General features: G+C 37.4%; 3 protein-coding genes across 7 annotated transcripts in view; 2 read left to right on the top strand and 1 right to left on the bottom strand.

The window, feature by feature from the left end:
• Positions 1 to 799: 799 nt before the first annotated feature.
• Positions 800 to 4,298, top strand: pxmp4 (peroxisomal membrane protein 4). The gene is made up of 4 exons (XM_023954923.2): positions 800 to 977; positions 1,170 to 1,232; positions 2,662 to 2,860; positions 2,951 to 4,298. Exons 1-4 carry the CDS (start codon positions 865 to 867, stop codon positions 3,218 to 3,220), a joined length of 645 nt encoding a protein of 214 aa, XP_023810691.1. The 5' UTR covers positions 800 to 864; the 3' UTR covers positions 3,221 to 4,298.
• Positions 4,299 to 7,840: 3,542 nt separating this feature from the next.
• On the top strand, positions 7,841 to 12,168 carry tgm5l (transglutaminase 5, like). 2 transcript variants are annotated; one of them, XM_078947180.1, is made up of 14 exons: positions 7,841 to 7,932; positions 8,132 to 8,314; positions 8,401 to 8,634; positions 8,789 to 8,907; positions 9,028 to 9,156; positions 9,414 to 9,591; positions 9,702 to 9,837; positions 9,923 to 10,026; positions 10,128 to 10,367; positions 10,476 to 10,550; positions 10,642 to 10,854; positions 10,959 to 11,116; positions 11,241 to 11,374; positions 11,780 to 12,168. In XM_078947180.1, the coding sequence occupies exons 1-14, from the start codon at positions 7,926 to 7,928 to the stop codon at positions 11,931 to 11,933; spliced, it is 2,064 nt and encodes a 687-aa protein (XP_078803306.1). In that variant the 5' UTR covers positions 7,841 to 7,925; the 3' UTR covers positions 11,934 to 12,168. The 2 variants fall into 2 exon arrangements, with proteins under 2 accessions (XP_078803306.1, XP_011473235.1); XM_011474933.4 differs by having other exon boundaries at positions 10,467 to 10,550.
• Positions 12,169 to 16,006: 3,838 nt separating this feature from the next.
• eya2 (EYA transcriptional coactivator and phosphatase 2) overlaps positions 16,007 to 18,706 on the bottom strand; it is a 30,201-nt gene continuing 27,501 nt past the window's right edge. For all 4 annotated transcript variants that reach the window (XM_004068709.5, XM_011474931.4, XM_078947181.1 and 1 more), the window contains one exon: positions 16,007 to 18,440. In XM_004068709.5, the coding sequence (XP_004068757.1) occupies positions 18,360 to 18,440 (81 nt within the window). In that variant the 3' untranslated portion in view covers positions 16,007 to 18,359. The remainder of the gene's footprint in view (positions 18,441 to 18,706) is intronic.

Genomic DNA, 18,706 nt, shown 5'->3' with positions numbered 1-18,706 from the left:
TAATAAATAAATATTATCCTGTCTCCGATTTTCTTCAAAGCAGATTTAAATTTGATGTGGAATCTTGCATTTTTTGTAACTCCAATGAGGAAACGCTGGAACATTTGTTTTTTTCATGCGATTACTCCAGGGAAATCAGGACTCAAATAAGGAATTGGATTAATTCAAAACTGAACATTCCCCCTTTTGGTATTTCTGATGTCCTGCTGTTTATGGAAAATATTGATGAGTCTTTCTCAAATATCATTAATATCATCTTACTTTTAGGAAAATACCACATCCACTGTTGCAAGTGGAGAGGTTCCAAGCCCTCCTTCCCAGGTTTTATTAACGATTTTAATTTATATTATTCCTCACTGAAAAGATTACAGTAGGTGACCAGTAGGATTACAGTAGGTGTTAAAAAAATATCTAAACAAATTTCCTTGTGGCTTTTATTCTAGTTTCCGTCCTGTGTTATCATTTGGCTCCTGTTATTTTTTATTTTATTTTTTTAAGTGTTTTTAACACTATATGTTTATGACTGAGAGTATTTTCAACCCCCTTAGTGTTTTTTGTATTTTGTGGTGTGTTCATCCTCTGCGGGAGTTTGTATTTTTGTCTTCAATAAAAAAAGTTCAATAAAAGTTCAATAAAAAATAATAATAAAAAAAAAAGAATTTAGCCCACAAACCACGGAGACATTGTATATTATGTTTTATGAAACAATGGTGAACTGGTAATATTTATTGTATTTACTTATGTTTGTTTGTTTTATTTATTTTGTTTTAAGACGGAAAACAATTGAAGCGCTGACACAGCGGAACCCTTGCGACTCATCAACGCGGAGGACTTTTTGTGTGACACTGTCCTTGCAGCCCAATCATGGCAGGATCCGACTTGATGAAAACTCTTGTGTTTACTATCAATCATCTTCTGCAGCAGGAGAAATACAAAGTAGCTTTGGCGGTTTTAAAGGGATTCAGAAATGGTGCCGTGTGAGTCTGTTCTCCTCTAAAAATCACATTTTAATCAAAAACGTTAGCGCTTTTAGCTCCTTTTTTTTTAGCTAACCCATGAAATTATAACCAATTGTTTTGTCAGTGGCATACTGTACTCAGAGAAGTTTTTTTAATGCCCTTTCTTGTTTCGTTTAAGGAAACTGACTTTAATCTATGTTTATCTCTCAGATATGGAGCAAAGATCAGAGCACCACATGCCCTGGTCATGACATTTCTGTTTCGAAGTGGCAGGTAATAAATTAACCCTTCATGTTCACCGTGTCTCCCTATATGTAACATATCTCCAAAGCCACTTCTGTTTGCACATCAATAACAACTTTTGAACTGATCTGGGGTTATTGATTGAAGTAATTAATGATAAGATAATTTTTTTAACTGTTAAACAGATTTAAAGTTAACTGTTTTAATGTATGTAGATTGATTGTTCTAATGTGTAGATTGAGCTCATTTCAAATCATCTGATGTAGGTCCTAAATAAAAAGTAGAAGAAAACAAGCTGATGTCCAGATAAAAAAAAGAAAACACAAAGAATTTATAAAATGTGTTAAACTGTTGCTCAAGACCAATAGAATAGTGTGTTTTGCAGTTATGTTTCATCTAGGGCTGCACGATATGAGGAGAACTTGCAATAGGTGATATTTGTGATCAAATATTGCGATGACGATATAACAAAAACAGTTAAGTCACAAGTGCACTTTCATCCTGAGGCAAGTAAACAAAAAAATCAAATATTTCATTCTAATTGCCAGTGATTAAGGCAAACAATGCTATTTTTATACATTTATTTTTGATTATTATTATTATTTTTACCTTTTTTAGATCTATAGCTGCAACATATACAATATAAACATAAAGGGTGCTAAAGGTATCATTTCATTGTCTGGAAGTTGAGTCATGGCACTTGGTTTAATCTTCTCTCCTGTAAGGTTTCACATCTCATCTAAGTGGCTTCATCAGTCTGAGTTGGGCTGGGTTCAAGCCACATGGATCCTCAGGAATGTGTGGTCATCCACATTCCTGCCATTGAATGGGATATTAAGGGGAACAAAGAGGAGAAACCAGTGTGAAAAGCCTCTCCTCCTGTAATCCCCCCTAGCTCCATCATAGGAGCAGAAGGTGTGGCCGTGCTGGGGTTTTGGTCTTCTTTGGGACTAATGAAAAGGCTGCATAGTAAGCGGGAGACAAATCGTGTCTGAGACCTCCCCCTCTGTTGTGGGAAGGGTTATGAATATGTACATGTATAGCTTCTCTGACTATATCCTGGTGGATATATGGGGTTTGAACCCAGCACCACTCAGACTGATGAAGCCACTTAGGTTAGATGTGAAACATTACAGGAGAGAAGATTAAGCCTAAGTGGCACTTAATTAAGTACAAAATGTGTTTTATTTAGCTACATTACTGGTTGGTTATAAATCGGCTTAACATGACAACAGGCTAGATAAATCCTAACTTGAATCAGCAGCCACACTTGACTTAGTACCACTTCTTTTCCTGTTTTAAAAATTTATTTTGAGTTTTATCCGTTTATCTTGACTTTTGTAACTGCTTGCATTTATTTTATTACTTTTTTTTTACATCTTCTATATACTTTATAATTCATTGTTATTAATGTAATTTTTCTGCCCAACAAAACAATTTCCATTTTCTCTGCTTCTAGTTTAAAAGAGAAGCTCAAAGCCATTTTGAAGGCCACATACACCCACTCCCGGAATCTGGCCTGCTTTGTTTTCACCTATAAAGGACTTCAGGGTTTACAGGAGAAAATCCAGGGCAAAAGTTTACAGTCTCATGCCTTCCTGGCTGCCTGTATTGGTGGGTGGTTGGTATTTGGAGAAAACAACAACATTAATAGTCAGGTATGATTGACTGCAAACTATATTACACTGTAATCAGACTCTCCAATTCTCATATTGTTGGTCCTGATTTCATTTTCCTCAACACCACAGATCAACATGTACCTACTGTCCAGAATCCTGTTCGCCTTGTCTCGGCTGGCTGTAGAGAAAGGAGTCATCCCAGCACCAAAACAAGACCCATTCCCGCTCTTTGCCACACTGGTTTGGGGCATCGTCTTGTGGTTGTTTGAGTATTACCCTCACACTCTTCAGCCCTCGCTGCAGTCCTCCATGACTTACCTCTATCACGACAGTAATGTGTGGCATGACATCTCAGACTTCCTTGTTTATAATAAGCCAAAGAGTGTCGCTCAGAAATAAAGCTATTCTCAGAGCGACATTATAAGTTTGTAACCAATACTCTAAAAGACTGTTGAATGTTAATTATGACTTTGAGTTGATTGTTTGCACAATATGAAGCAGTTTCCTTGATAAAAATAACAGATATTTTTTCTTTTTAAATGTTTTTCTATCTTAAAACCAACCAAGATGATTTGGAAACTGATTCCTTCTCTACTGTATCATTTGTTTTGTGTTCCTGTATTAGTCGATCCAGTTATCTGTTAAGAAAATTGCAGCTACGTGTGAAAAATGATAATCAAATTCCTCAATACAAAATACACTGCAAAAACTGAATCTAAAGAAAGCAAAAAGAGAAACAAAATGCTGTTATTTTCTAATCTTATCAAGAAAATAATCTTAGTTTGAGAAAACATGTCTTAGTGAATAGAACTTTCCTACTCTATTAGCAGATTTCTTTTTTTGCCTATTTAAAGAAAATCTGCCAACAGTGTAAGAATCTTTAACTTATTTCTGAGGGAACCGTTTTTGCAGTGTTCTGGTAAATACAGAAATAGCAAAGATACAGTTATGATACATCATAAACGTGATATCGTACTAGCGAGCCAATTAAATAGTAGTTGAATAGTGTTTTGCATAATTTTCATTTTACAATACTAATTTATTTTTTGTTCAAGACAGACCAAAGTCTTGGGTTTGCTTTTTGTCACGTTTAATTGCGATAAATCAGATGTACTTTAGTGTATCTCAGATAAATCTATGCACACTCAACAAAAATAGGTTGAGCCTTTTTAACATAATGAGCATTTTGCGTAAAAACTTTTACTTTTTTAATCAATTACTGTTCGATACATGATTTGAAAAAAAACTTCTTTTTTTTTTTGCAAAACAGATTTTAGGTGTGGAACTCCTAAAAGCACTTGACAAAAATGAGTCACGCTCTAAGAAATTGGTTGGAAGCCTGTGAAGTCACTCATGCGTGCAAAACATGAAGCGGGTGTTTGTCACAGTCTCAATACTCTGTGCCAAGAGTAAAGGCGTGTCAAGTTACCACCTTAATGCATTTTTTCCAGTTGAATAAAAACCTGAACAAACTTGATCTTTTTTTCTTTTTCTGATTTTTTTTTTTTGTTTCATCATTAAGCTTGCATTTACACCCTTTGAAGTCTGATTTGGGTTGCTTTGGAAATGAGAGTCACAAGTGCAGAAAATGTAAAACTATAGATTACAATTATTTTGGAAAACTATTTAATTAAAATGTATATTTACTCTATTTTTTCTGGTTTGAATTGTATGTCACATTTAACTGAAGAAAAATCCTCATTTGTGTTTGGAGTATATTTTTACAATGAAAAAAGTTGTGTAATAACTGAGGTTTTCCTCAGACAAAAAAAATTCACTTGTAATTTCCTTTTTACATCAAAGCATAAAATTCCTGAAGAGATGCCAGCTAGCGAGTGGATTATTCTCTATTTGCTAACTGCGTTTTTTAATGTTACTTTCGTCACTTTTGATCGCTTTACGTAAACAGCTGACGTCAGCCAAGTGACAGATGTAAATCATAGAAGGTAACACGAAATCCATGGCAACAATTCTAAGAACTGTGGGAAAAGCTTAAAAAGAAGGAGTAGCAAAACTTCCTTAGGAGAATCGAGAAACCCTCTTCAACAGGAAAGTCCAGATAATTGTATATTTAAAGTGTTATAATTTGGGTAAAATATTTGTTTAAAAAATAAAGGACTGGATATCTTCACACACAAACGCACACACATATATATACACACACACACACATATATGTATATATGTGTATGTATATATATATATATATATATATATATATATATATATATATATATATATATATATATATACATGTTTAATTAGTAAGTAATGCATTCACTCCTCATTCATACTTGGTGATGGTGAGCTACTGATGTGGCCACAGCTGCCCTGGGGCAGACTGACAGAGGCGTGGCTGCCAGTACGCACATTCATACGCATTCACACACCAGTGGAGCCACACTGGAGGCAAGCGTCTTGCTCAAGGACACAATGACAGTTGACTGGGGGGAGCGAGGATCGGCCGAGCCGCTCAATCGCCTGAGCCACCCCCCCCCCCCCCAAAAAAAACCATATGTAATAAACATACAGTATTTTCCTGCCTCTAATAGTTATTGCAGTGCTTTCTCTAAAAATTGCAACCACATTTTTTTTTGTTTATTAAAATAATGCAAAAAAAATTATGACAGAAATGTGGCAGTAAAAAGTAAGACATTTTGAGTCCACTGCTAGAAATTCTACAAATAGGAACAGATCATCTAAAGACACTTAAGCCAGATTGCTCGGGAAAAAAAAATCAATGGATGCACAAGGAGAACATGGAAACTCCACACAGAAAGCACCCTGCTGGGATTCCAACCCAAACCCTGCTTTTAGGCCACAGTGCTAATCCCCAGACCACTATGCAGCCTCTCCTGAAAATACATGTGGATCACTGGAATACAGAGTAGAAGCTTCTTTCGTGACTTCAGACAAATAGTTATTTTCCAAAAATGCAGTCCACCCATCTGTCATTATGAACTATTTAGTCAATCAGATGTAATAAAGGTGCAGACAGCGACTTGCAGAAAGAAGTAAGCCCTAACGTCAAGTTTGGAATGAACTCCAAGGCTTGGATTAAATAACTGTAGTGAAGCAACAGTTGCAAGACTGGTTTCCCATCAAAGTGTGTGCTTTTGGGATTGCAGAGAGGGAAACAAAAACTGAGGAAAATCAGATCATCCAACAAAGATACTTTAACATTTTACTATGGAAAACTACTGGAAAGAAGATTGATATTAAAGGTACAAACACCTGTTTCAATTTTGTTATTGCTGTTGGCTGTTTGTGAGCAAACCAGTGCAACATACTGATTAAAAGTTTGTAATCAACCCTTGTGTTTTATCCAGGAAATCTTTCCCGCTTGCACATCTCTTTCTTCTTGTTTCCAGCCAGGATTCAAATGTCTCTGCTAACTTCTCTTGTTCAGCATATTTTTGTGTCCTGGTTAGCAGACACAGCCTGCTGCAGCCTCGCACTTTGGCAAAGTAGGATCAACTTGATTGAATTGGTTATAATTCAGCTTTCAATCTCTTTAATCTCTTTATTTCTTTTTGTTTGTTGTTTCAAGAAAACAAAAATGACAAACAAAAGATTCTGAATGAATGAAAAAACGGTTATAAAAAACAACATACTCATGTATATATATATATATATATATATATATATATATATATATATATATATATATATATATATATATATATATATATATATATATGTGTCTGTGTATATATAGTACTGGATTTAAAGCATTAAAAAATATGAAATAATGCAAACAAATGAAAAACAAAAAAACAGATAAATCAAGCCTGTTTCAGGTATTAAGACATTGATAAATAAAAATAAATAATTATAAATAGTTGAAATATAGTATTCACATAGTCGGCATATTTTGATTGTTATCATCTCAAGTGGAAATCTTTTTTTAAGTAACAATCGGAGTGCTTCTTGATTAATCTCAGAAAACATTTTTCCATCACTTCAGGAAACATTATTCGGCATCACACATTGAGTATAAATTGATAATCATCAGAAAACATTGATTATTTCACAACTTCCAAGTTCACACATCCTTATATTTGGAATTTGTTTGAGTGTCTAATGACTTTTAGCTTCTCTATTCTCCATATAGTGAAACAAGAGTTTCAGTGAAGATTTTGCTGAATTTATGCATTTTTATACATTGTTTGAACTCACTTGAGTTCTGGAGTTCAGTGCGGCACACTAACACACAGAGAGAACACAATGGTTCTTTTTGATTGAGAGATTCCCACGACCCCCCAGTTTGAAGCCTCCTTCATTCTCTAAGACCTGTTTTTGGATGTTTATCTGTGTATTTATGTAAGTTGTGAGGTGTAAAAATCCACAAGGTCACACAGTTTGAAAAGTCTGGGTTGATGAAATAAAGTCTAATCGATTCAAATGAATTAAGAGGAGATAATTCTCCTTGATGAACCTATGTCGCTTCTTATATAAACATTATAGTCCTAAAAGTTTTCTAAGCTTTTTGTTTGATGTTGCCCTAAAATGATCTATTATTAATAAGATGTTAATTGAAAATGTTGAAATGTTTGCACAATTGTAAATAAGAGTGACAGTTCCTGTATATAATTGAATTGTATTGTATATTTGCAGACATTCTGCAAGATGTGATGATTAGTTTTAGTGGCAGAGAGAAACAAAAAATATTCATATAATATTTTAATTCTGGTAAAAAATTGCCCACTTGCTTCAAAAGGGGCCATGACAAGGAATTTAAATTAAAAATGAATTAAACGGTCAGTGATTTTCAGTGTTTTGAAATGCAGCAGGGGGTTTGCTTCTGTACAGTTAGTTAAGACTTTGTATTAAAAAAAATAAATGTTGCAACAGTTCACATAAAGTTCTCATGAAGCACGCTGATGAAACAACTTTGGCCATTGTTGAGGTAGATGAGTTCAATCCCTCTTCTACTAGTTTTTCATGATAGAGGCGTGTCTCTGTTTTGTTTAAACTTATAATGTGATTTGGAAACAATCAAGTCAAACTAATCCATCAACATTCAGAAAGGAGTGGCATGCGCTCATAAAAACGATGAGGCCAACTGTGAGGACACACACTTGTTGAGAAGCAGAGACTCACAGATGGAAGGTAAGTCTTGTGTTTTTTGAGTTTTCTTTACTGTTAACTGCTTAACAGTCAGCTGCTGAATACTTTTCACTGTCTGTTAAATAGTATTGGTAGTTGCAATGTATCCCACACTGCAATGTGTTCCTGCGTTTGTGGAATACTGAAGTCTTCCATTATTTCCTCTTTTAATCTTTCATCCATTTTTACCATTTTTTCTCAGGTCTGAGCATTCAGAATGTTAACCTGGAGCATTTCGAAAACCTTGAAAGGCACAAGACACAGGGCTTCCTCAGTTCAAAGGCTCTGGTGGTGCGAAGAGGAGAACCGTTCAGAATCACCGTGTATTTGAGGGGCCGACCTTTCAACCCCAGGACTGATTCCTTGAAGATCAAAATTATGCTAGGTATTCTAAATTCACTGCAGATTAAATCGGCATTTACATTTTAATGTAAGCAATTTGACTTAAAAATGAAACGTTTTCCTCTCCAGGTCGACTGAGTTTGACGCTGCCGGTCACGTCCTCCCAAAACTCACCATTGTCTGATTGGAATGCATATTTCGATCCAAAGAGCAACAACTTCCGGAACCCCTCCATTCTTATCCGCCCCTCGGCCTCTGCCCCAGTGGGCTACTATGAGTTTCAGTTGTTTGTTGTCCCACAAAATAGCCTGGGAAGTCCTACTTTCAGCAGCTTTGTCCTGCTCTGCAACCCCTGGTGTTCAGGTGAGTTCACTCTACAAAGCTTGGATAAAAATCAGTCACAGCCATTTGAACTTTTGGCTAAAAGCTTCTTACATGAATTTTGCGTCACATCTTGCATTAGTTTACACTGATTTTTAAGTTCAGTGAAATGAAGCACTTGGTTTTTGTCTTTCAGAGGATTCAGTGTTCCTTCCGTTTGAAGATCAAAGAGAGGAGTATGTCCTGAGAGACTATGGGTTGGTGTTTATGGGGACACCTATGAACACCGTGTCAAGACCATGGTCCTATGATCTGGTATGAAACTGATGTCATCTTTCTTTTTAAAAATCAAACTTAAATCTACACATTTACATTTAATTGTGCACTTTTTCAGTACTTTATTAATTACTTTGTCGTACTTCTCTTTATGTAAAGTATGAGTCTGGTGTTTTGGAGGCATGCATGAATCTGCTTGAAGTCAGCCCCCAGCACCAAAGGAACCCAAATATGGACTACCTGGAGCGAAGCGACCCTGTCTACATAGGCCGGGTTGTGTCTGCCATGGTGAGTGTCAACAGATTCAAACACAGTTACCTTGGCAACTCAGACGTAATGGCTGTTGATTAAAATGAGGTGTGGCTTGAATCAACTGAGCTTTACAAGACCACAGATACACTTGCAGACCTCTGCCAGGCTGTGAGATGCCTTGCAGGAAGTCAACAGTTGTTTGCCAGTCACTGTCATCACAAAGCAAACAAAACAAACTTGAATGTCCAAACTGCAGCTTGGAAAGCTGAGCATGTCCTGTTCTCTGAATTTAGGTTAACAGCGAGGATGATCGAGGAGTGGTAAAAGGAAACTGGTCAGACAACTTTGATCAGGGGGTCCATCCTTCCCTGTGGACAGGAAGTGGGGACATCTTGAGACAGTGGGCCCAGAGTGGCTTCAGTCCCGTCAAGTACGGGCAGTGCTGGGTGTTTGCAGCTGTCATGTGTACAGGTATGACACACACGTACCTTTTAAAATTTCTTTAGAAGTCGCACACATAATTTGTCACTGCGTAACTGTTTGCATATTTTGTTCATCTCTGTTTTGGATTCTGCCTTTAGCCATGAGAGTCCTGGGCATTCCTTGTCGTGTCATCACAAACTATAACTCTGCCCATGACGCCAATGGGAACCTGGTGATTGAGGAGGTCTACAATGAAACAGGGCAGAAGCTGAACCTCAGCAGAGACAGCATATGGTCAGTAATGATCAGTACCTAATTCACAAGAAGCATAAATATGTCACAATTATAACGATAATTCATTTTGGACTTCTTCGAACAGGAACTTTCATGTGTGGGTGGAGTGCTGGATGACTCGCAAGGATCTGGGATCCAATATGGATGGCTGGCAGGTTCTTGACCCAACACCACAGGAAAGGAGTAAAGGTGTGTGATGATTGTTGGATTTTTAATTTTTTTAAATATTCTTTAATCTTGAAAAACAAAACAAAAAAAAAACAATAACTTTCTTTCTTTTTGCCACATAGGGGTGTATTGCTGTGGCCCAGCTCCAGTCAAAGCCATAAGGAGTCAGCGCACTGATGTGCCTTATGATGTCCCGTTTGTCTATGCTGAAGTGAATGCAGATGTGCACACCATCATAATGGCGCAGGGCAAGGTGATCAACGTCAGCAAAGACACAGAAAGAGTTGGAGCTCTCATCTGCACTAAAGCTGTGGGCGTTCCAAGACTGCAGGACATCACAGGAAGCTACAAATATGTCGAAAGTATGGCACCAAAGCAGAAAATGCATAGTAATTTTACAGAAATACCATTTGTTTGTGTGAAGGTCTCACCTACTTTGCTATTTTACTATGTTTCTGCAGTCCCAGCAGTCCCAGCAGTCCCAGCAGCTTTAACTATTTCTTCAAGAAGTTCCACAATGCCGGATGTCTCCACGATGAGTAGAGGTACATTTTTGGTATTTTCACCAAATTGTAGAGATCTGTTGTTTTTTGAAACAGCACAGTATTGACAATTCTTTCTTTTCTGTTTATCCAGCTGCCTCATCCAAGGGAGTTTTGGTCTCAACGTCCCTGGACAAATCCCCTGTTGTCGGGGAGCCGATCCGCTTAACAGTGAAAGTTACAAACAGGGAGAGAGTGGCCAAGAAGGTGGAAGTGCATATCAACGCTCAGGCCAAAGATTACAGCCACAACCCCTCTGACACCTTTTGGGAAAATCACGATGTTATCCAGCTGGGACCCATGGAAGGTACATCTGCTTGTCTCATTTCTACTTACAATCTCATTCTGATGCCTGCTGTTCATGTGTTGTTGCCAAGCATGATCTAATTGTTCATCCACTTCTGTTTCCAGGCAAGGTGCTGCGTCACCAAATCCTTCCAGAACAGTATGAGGACGCAGTGGGGGACAAGCTGATCAACCTGGCGGTTGTTCTACAGGACATGTCCACTCTGGAGCGGATCCTGACCTCAGAGGAGTTCAACATTGTCAGCCCAGACCTCATCATTCAGGTATTTATTGAAGACCCACAGCTCAGTGTGCTTCTATGTTTTATAGAGCGTAACTTATTTGCATGTAGTCCAGGTGTACAGTTATTTAAGGATGTGTTAAGCATTTGATACACTTGTTTTTCAGGTTGTTGACAAAAATGTGGTACCAAATAAAGAACACACAGCCATAGTGACCTTCACCAACCCATTTACTCACCCTGTGAGCGGAGTACTGACTGTGACAGGGGCCGGACTGCTCCAAGAAAAGATTCAGTTCAGGTAAAAATCACTCGTTTTTCTACAATAGTGCAGAGTAAAAATGTTAGTTTCCTTATAGTTTGGTTCCAGACAATCCGATTTCCTTTTTGTTTGAAGATTTCCAAGCTTCCGCAAGAACATTTTCAAAGTTCTTCTGAGGACTTGATGTTTGGTTTCTTGGAAACAACGAAAAAAATGTGTGAAAACTCACAAAATCACATTAACTTATAAACATCCAAAATATCTGACCATTAAAAGTTGAGAAGTGTTCAAACAAAGGAGTATCCCTTGATGCAACATTCAGGAACTATGTGTGGTGTGAGAATGTGGGGTGTGTCGTGTGAACAAACATACATGTTTTTCTGAACTCAAGTGAAACGACTTTTGACATTCCTGCCGACATTTTTTTCTGTTTGCTCCATGAAGGATCCGTGAACTGCGTCCAGGTGGAAGAGTGGAGAACAGCGTCAAGTTCACTCCCAAAATGGTGGGGAGGATGATGCTGCACGCCAGCCTGTCACTTTCAGAGGCCAACATCATAATAAGAGGCTTCGTGGTGATCTCTGTCAACAGTATTTAGTTCAGTTTCTCTCTGCTGCAAAAGAAACACTGGTTTATTTTGTTGATCTATTTATTTTTTTAAGTGGATTTTATTTTTTTTATTGATTTTACATGTATGAACCTAGTTCAGGAAAATAACAAGCTACTCAAATGTTTTTTTCAATACTTGTAAAAGACCAAATGTTTCCAATGTACTCTAACAATGTAACTGATTTAAAAATCAATAAAAATAAAAAATAATTACTCAAATTGTTCACTTTGTTGCAGTTTGTTAATGTTTTGCTAAAGAGGAAGGGTCTTTTCTTAAAGACCCACTCTGATGAAACTTGTTTTTGGTGTTTTTAACCTGTTCTTGAAGCGTTTTTCTCATGATGTAGAACATAGATAAAAATAAGCTTAAAATTGCATTTCTGAGTATTTCTTTATTCAAATCACTGTGAATAAGAGGTAGACAAAAAAATGAAGTTGGAAAAATATTGTAGGGGTGACGTAGGTGGTAAAATCGGCAGGCCACAAGCTCCCCTCCATCCATGTACGTGTTTATTTTTCCTCGTCTGAGCTGGTATCTGGGTCAAAACTGTACGACTGGACTGCTCTCATATTGCTCATCATTTTTGTTGCACTGCTGTTGTTAGGTGGGGGTGTAAGGGGGCTGTAAGCTACCAGGAGAGAATGTAAACAAAGGGATGATGGGAAGTGAGGGCAGGGTTTCTCTGTGCCAGCAGTCCTGCCCACAACTCAGAAGAACTTTTAATGAATTACTACCACCGCTCTGCAGAAACTATGTCCTGGAAAATGACAGTTTTTCAAAAAATGTAAGTAAAAACGGAATAGTCACAACTAAAAGAGCATCTAAAAGAGCAACGACCATCTGACCAGAAGGAATGCTGAAATCTCCAAACATGCCAGGCTTCTCAGGAAGCGTAAGCAGATTGAGAACACTTGGATTAAAGGCTGCAGGATTTATGTCAAACCACTCGGTCCACCGGACCGGTCCAAGGTTCTGGTTGTGAACACCATGAAGGACTTTGAAAAGTGTTTGATCACGGTCATCTGAAACAACATGCAATAATAAATCAAAGAGTCAAATCATTTTAAGAAATATGACGCCTTGATTCATCACTTTCTCCATCGTCTGACGTCACCTGAATAACAGCAGAGCTCTGACATGCAGACAACTTAACCTCAACTTTCACCGCAGCTGTTATCAGCTGAAGAAGGATATGGACCTGAATCTAAGGTCTGCAGACATAACATTGAAGAGAACTATTAACTGTTTGAACCCAGAAGATCAGCTGTCATTCAGCAGAAGAAGAAATACCAACCTTGGACAATCGACAGATTATGGACCCTTTTTATTTTTCCCTTACAGCATTACTTTATTATAAAAAAAATAAAAATACAAAAAAATATAAAAAAAGTAAAACAAATGATTAATCACTTATTGAAAATGGTTAAAATGATCGACGTTTAATGATATTACTTCACTTGCTCCAAAAATTGATAAATTGATTCAAATTTTTTTCCTAATGTAACATAATTTACTGTATTTTTTAATGACAAGGTTCAGGGCATTAAAAAAGCCATCAACTCCACAACACATATAACTATCGAACGGCCACCTACTCACTCTAAGCTGACTCACTTTGTACCTGTCACTGACCAAACTGTCCAAGAGACCATCACCCGTCTAAGCTCGTCTACATGCTGCCTTGATGTGTTACCCACGAGATTTCTAAAGTCTGTCCTGAACAGTGTGTTGCCATCAATTACTCAAATAGTTAACATGTCTCTTCAATCTGGAATATTTCCAGAGGCATTAAAAACTGCAGTCATTAAACCTCTCCTGAAGAAAAACGGTCTTGATCCCACTGTACTGAATAATTACAGACCTATCTCTAATCTGCCATTTTTAGGAAAAGTCCTTGAAAAAGTTGTCTACCAACAGCTCACTGATTTTCTCTTATTAAACAATTCATTTGATGTTTTCCAGTCAGGTTTTAGACCCCATCATAGCACAGAAACTGCTCTTATCAAGGTAACCAACGACATCCGCCTGAACACTGATGATGGAAAAGTCTCTGTCTAAATCCTGCTAGACCTGAGTGCTGCCTTTGATACTGTTGATCATGGGATCCTTTTGCACAGACTCCAAGACTGGGTTGGCATCTCTGGATCTGCCCTAAGTTGGCTCAAGTCTTATCTAGAAGACAGGAAATATTTTGTTGAAATTGGGAGTTGTGTCTCAGACTACATGGCCTTGACTTGTGGTGTGCCCCAGGGATCGATCCTGGGACCCCTTCTGTTCAACCTCTACATGCTGCCACTAGGGCAGTTAATACGCAGTAATAACATATCTTATCACAACTATGCAGATGATACTCAGATCTATGTGTCACTGACAACAGGTGAATATGGGCCGGTGGATTCACTCAGCCACTGCCTCCAACAGATCAGTGCGTGGATGCAGAACAACTTTCTCCAGCTAAACTCAAACAAGACCGAAGTTATTATTTTTGGCCCACAGAAACAAAGAGAAAGTGTCAGCAGCTACCTTCATTCTCTGTCTCTTAAACCCTCAAATCAAGTCAGAAATCTAGGGGTAATCATGGACTCTGACCTGAACTTTAACAGCCATATCAAGTCAGTAACATCAGCGGCATTTTATCATCTGAAAAACATTGCCAAAATCAAAAACATAGTGTCAAAGCCAGACCTGGAGATACTTATTCATGCATTTGTCTCCAGCAGGTTAGACTACTGTAACGGCCTGCTCACCGGCCTCTCAAAACGAGCTGTAAAACAGCTTCAGTACATCCAGAATGCTGCTGCTCGAGTCCTGACCAGAACCAGGAAGTATGATCACATTAGTCCTGTGCTCAGGTCTCTGCACTGGCTCCCTGTACCTGAAAGAATAGACTTCAAAGCAGCTCTGCTTGTGTACAAGTCTCTCCATGGCCGAGCACCAAAGTACATCTCTGACATGTTAGTGCCATATGAACCATCTCGTACTCTGAGGACCTCAGGGGCCGGCCTCCTGTTGATTCCCAGAGTCAGAACTAAACAAGGGGAATCAGCGTTTCAATATTCTGCAGCTAAAATCTGGAACAGCCTCCCTGAAGTCGTAAGACAGGCCTCTTCTGTGTTCATATTCAAATCTAGACTTAAAACATTTCTGTTTAGCCGTGTATATGACTGAAAGGTCCTATCTGCACTTTTCTTTCCTTTCCTTCCTTTATTTTTAAATCAGTTTTCAAAAAAAATTTTTTCTTTTCTTTTAAAGTAAATTTTATGTTGATTATTTCTATGATGTATTGTGATTTTAATGCATTTTTCTGTTTTGTGAAGCACCTTGAATTACTTTGTGTATGAATTGTGCTATACAAATAAACTTGCCTTGCCTTGCCTAATTTTGCACATGTTTTTAACTTTTGATACTTGATGAAATTTTGCTATGAAAATTCCTGAAACAGTGTTCTGTCTACTTTACAGATATAGTAGTATGTTTTATTCATATGAATGACTTTTATAAGTAACATAATCTGCAAATATTTCAGATGACTGATCTGCATTTGCCATGTTGATTTTTAAAATAGTTATTTTTTACATAATAATTAAATAATTCATCTTTGTCATGTGCTTTATCGATACCTTATGATTCTTAATTCTGTCTCATAAAAGCTAGGAACCGGATATTGATAAATCATGTAATAAAATGGTTATAGTATAACGGGGTGGGATTATATAAGTTCGCTTCCTTCCACTCCCTTTCAAGAAATATTTATTAATATGTCTAATTATCTTAAGTTGATTAATTACTTTATGAATGTATGACTGATGATTGTATTGCTTTTGTGTATTATTTCTACTTAATTGCTTGAAATAAACCATTTCAAATCAAATCAAATCAAATCAAAAGAGCACTGCTAATGCTTTAAAAAATAGATTAAAAGATAATGAGAGTGGACATTTGCAGTCAAATCAAGTCACACAAACGCAATTATTTGTTTTTTCACTTGATGCCCTTCCTTTTAAAATGTTTTGCTTTTTTAAGGGAGAAACAATGTGAAATAAAACAAACATTCCCCAAAATGCAAATTAATTTATTTTTTTATTAATCTACCTTAACTGTCTGTCAAAAGAAATCAACAATAAAGCTTATATACAAATCATAGCAAAGCTGACAGGCAGAGTGATCGCCACATGCACAACCATTCCACTTGAACTATTTTACAAACAGGTCAATGGGAGACTACAGAGAAATCAAAGAGAACAATGCACAACCCAAAATCAGAGGAAACGATTCAAGCACTGGTCTATAGTACAGGATTTATAAGGCAACTTCTTATAAAAATGTTTTACAAGAGCACATTTGGTTTTCAAAGAAAAAAGATTTCCACAGAGATGTTCCATATTGTTTCAGAGTGTTGTACAGGGGTTGACATAGCCCAGAAATTTGCACTGGCCCACAGGGCCAGTAGTTTTTGAAACTTACTGGCCCTGCCTGAAAGTTACTGGCCCGACACCGCGCATAGCGGGACCCGCCGCTCCGCAGGTGCTTGCAACTTTAGGGGGGTCCGGGGGCATGCCCCCCCGGAAACTTTTAATATGGTGCAATTTGGTGCATTCTGGTGACATCACTTATTTCTACACTTTTCAATGACTGAAAATAGACCATATCAAACTTAAATCTGCTCTAGTCTGTTTCAGATGTTTTGAAGAGAGCACTGCAGTGTAGTAGGTAACACTAGTTCAGAAGTTTTCATGGGGCTTCTAACGGCAAATATCGCAATAAATCATAAACCTTAAATGTGTTAAAACAATCTAATGGCAGCTTGAACCATTTAACGAATCAAATAAATCCCTTAATGCATTTGACCAATCGGATGGACGCCTTCACATTGTTGACCAATCAGATGGAGCCCTGTTATGTTAGATGTTTGTAACCTATGTCAACGTGGGTCATTTGGAGTATAATTTTTAAACTGGGAATGGTTATTTGGTTATTTTGCTGTTTGTTTATATACCGCAAATTATATCGTTATTGCAATTTTAATCTCTGATATTGCATATCGCGAGTTTTCCTCATATTGTGCAGGTCTAACTGAGATCATTCAGCTAACTAGAAATACTTACTGCTTACAGTGTTGTAAAGAAAAACAAAATTAAGTAGTTTAACATTCTACTGCATTTGAGCCTGAGATTCAGGTATTTGGAGTTGCCTTTGATTCTTTGACATTCAGCTTAAAGCTTAGTGGATACAGTTTCATCTTCAATGCATTCATTAAATATCTTGCTGTCCATACTACTAATTATACCAATTACTCCATCTAACATATTCCTATCTATTCCTGCCATGTCTTCCACATCTCTGACATGCTTCAGTCTCTCTTCAGTGACGGTGTCGGATTTATAATCAAATGTAATAATAACCCACTGGCTTGTGCCTTCGTTGTTGCTGTTTAACATTGTTTTGTATTGAATTGTTACATTCAATAAAGTTTGAAAAAAAAAAGTAGTGAGCGCGTGCCGCGTGGTGCTCGGCAGTGAAAGCCGCGCGCGCGCAGGCGGGAGAGAAGGAGAAGTGATCAAAGGTTTCCCATAGAAACCCTTGAAGTCTGAACACAGGACTAGCAGAAAAACTAAATTATGAAGACGAGGTAAATCTACACGTTTTCGCAAAATTTACTTTATTGAAAAAGGTGAAGAATGTATAAACCGTTAGATATTTTAGTGGCCCGAGCGGACTAGTAAAGTCTTGTGGTCCGTACTGCTCGAAAAACAGGACCGGGCCAGCGGACAAATGGCTATGTCGAGCCCTGTTGTACAACTGAAACAATAATAAATAGTCCCCATTATTTATGGCAAAATACAGATTATTTTAAATAGCCTCTCACTGTATGGAGGATCTGATGCTAATCTGACTAAAATACCAGTGGTAGTTAGGTTAATTTTCTTGATAACAAGTTTTTCTAATTTTATCAGAAAAATAACATAGGCCAGATAAAAAGTGTCTACATCTTCAAACAAATCAAAGTAAAAGAGGAACACAAAGTGTAAGAACAAGCCAAAGTCCTCATCCATCTGAGGCCAGTTATCTAAAAATCTGAATTTGAATTCAGTGCAACACTTTGTGCTTACCTACATGGGAATACTATCATGAACTGGGGTCTAAAAATATCTGAACAAACTAAGTTTTCATGAACAGGTATTACTCTCTGTACTAACATCGGTTCTCTGGAGTTAATCAAAAATCTACAGTCACTTGTTTTTGGTCTCTTTTTTTGGTCCTGCCCTTCCAGCTTCATGGTGTCTGAATGAAGACAAGATTCATAAAGCAAAATCTTCTTCTGGCTTTGGTTGAATATAGTTTGTCTGCATAAGGATTTGCACCTTTCTCCCGCTGCAGAACCAAGACGTTTGAGATCTTGATAGCTGGCGCCCTCTAGAGGTAGTCAAGCTCCAGTGCATGGCTCAACGCTTCCAAATCAGCCTGACATGACACCCTCCAGAATGGCATGTTTTTCTACAGAAAGCAAACATAGTACACAATTAAATGTAATGTTAATTTATAACACAAAAACTGAAGAAAAAATTCAACTGGAAGAGCTACTTTATATGTGAAATGTGCTGTGGTTTCAACAGACTGTAAAATGTGAAAAAGAACATCTGGACAACACGTTGGCTTATACTGTAAAAAATATATAGGATAATACATTAAAAAATCTTTTAAGGAGCCAGCCAGGAAAAAAAATCTGTCAATTCAATGGAAGGACATAAAAATGAAATCAG

The sequence above is a fragment of the Oryzias latipes genome, chromosome 5 (genome assembly GCF_053564925.1).
Source record: "Oryzias latipes strain Hd-rR chromosome 5, Olatipes_Hd-rR_3.1".
NCBI lineage: Eukaryota > Metazoa > Chordata > Actinopteri > Beloniformes > Adrianichthyidae > Oryzias > Oryzias latipes.
This window is presented reverse-complemented; position numbering and strand designations above follow the sequence as displayed.

Bases quoted from the DNA above. Each gene is read 5' to 3' on its own strand.
- pxmp4 (XM_023954923.2), top strand. From the start codon at position 865: ATGGCAGGATCCGACTTGATGAAAACTCTTGTGTTTACTATCAATCAT. The intron at 978-1,169 runs GTGAGTCTGTTC...TTTATCTCTCAG, and splicing joins GGATTCAGAAATGGTGCCGT to ATATGGAGCAAAGATCAGAG. The intron at 2,861-2,950 runs GTATGATTGACT...TCAACACCACAG, and splicing joins ACAACAACATTAATAGTCAG to ATCAACATGTACCTACTGTC.
- tgm5l (XM_011474933.4), top strand. The intron at 9,157-9,413 runs GTGAGTGTCAAC...CTCTGAATTTAG, and splicing joins GCCGGGTTGTGTCTGCCATG to GTTAACAGCGAGGATGATCG. The intron at 9,592-9,701 runs GTATGACACACA...TTCTGCCTTTAG, and splicing joins TGCAGCTGTCATGTGTACAG to CCATGAGAGTCCTGGGCATT.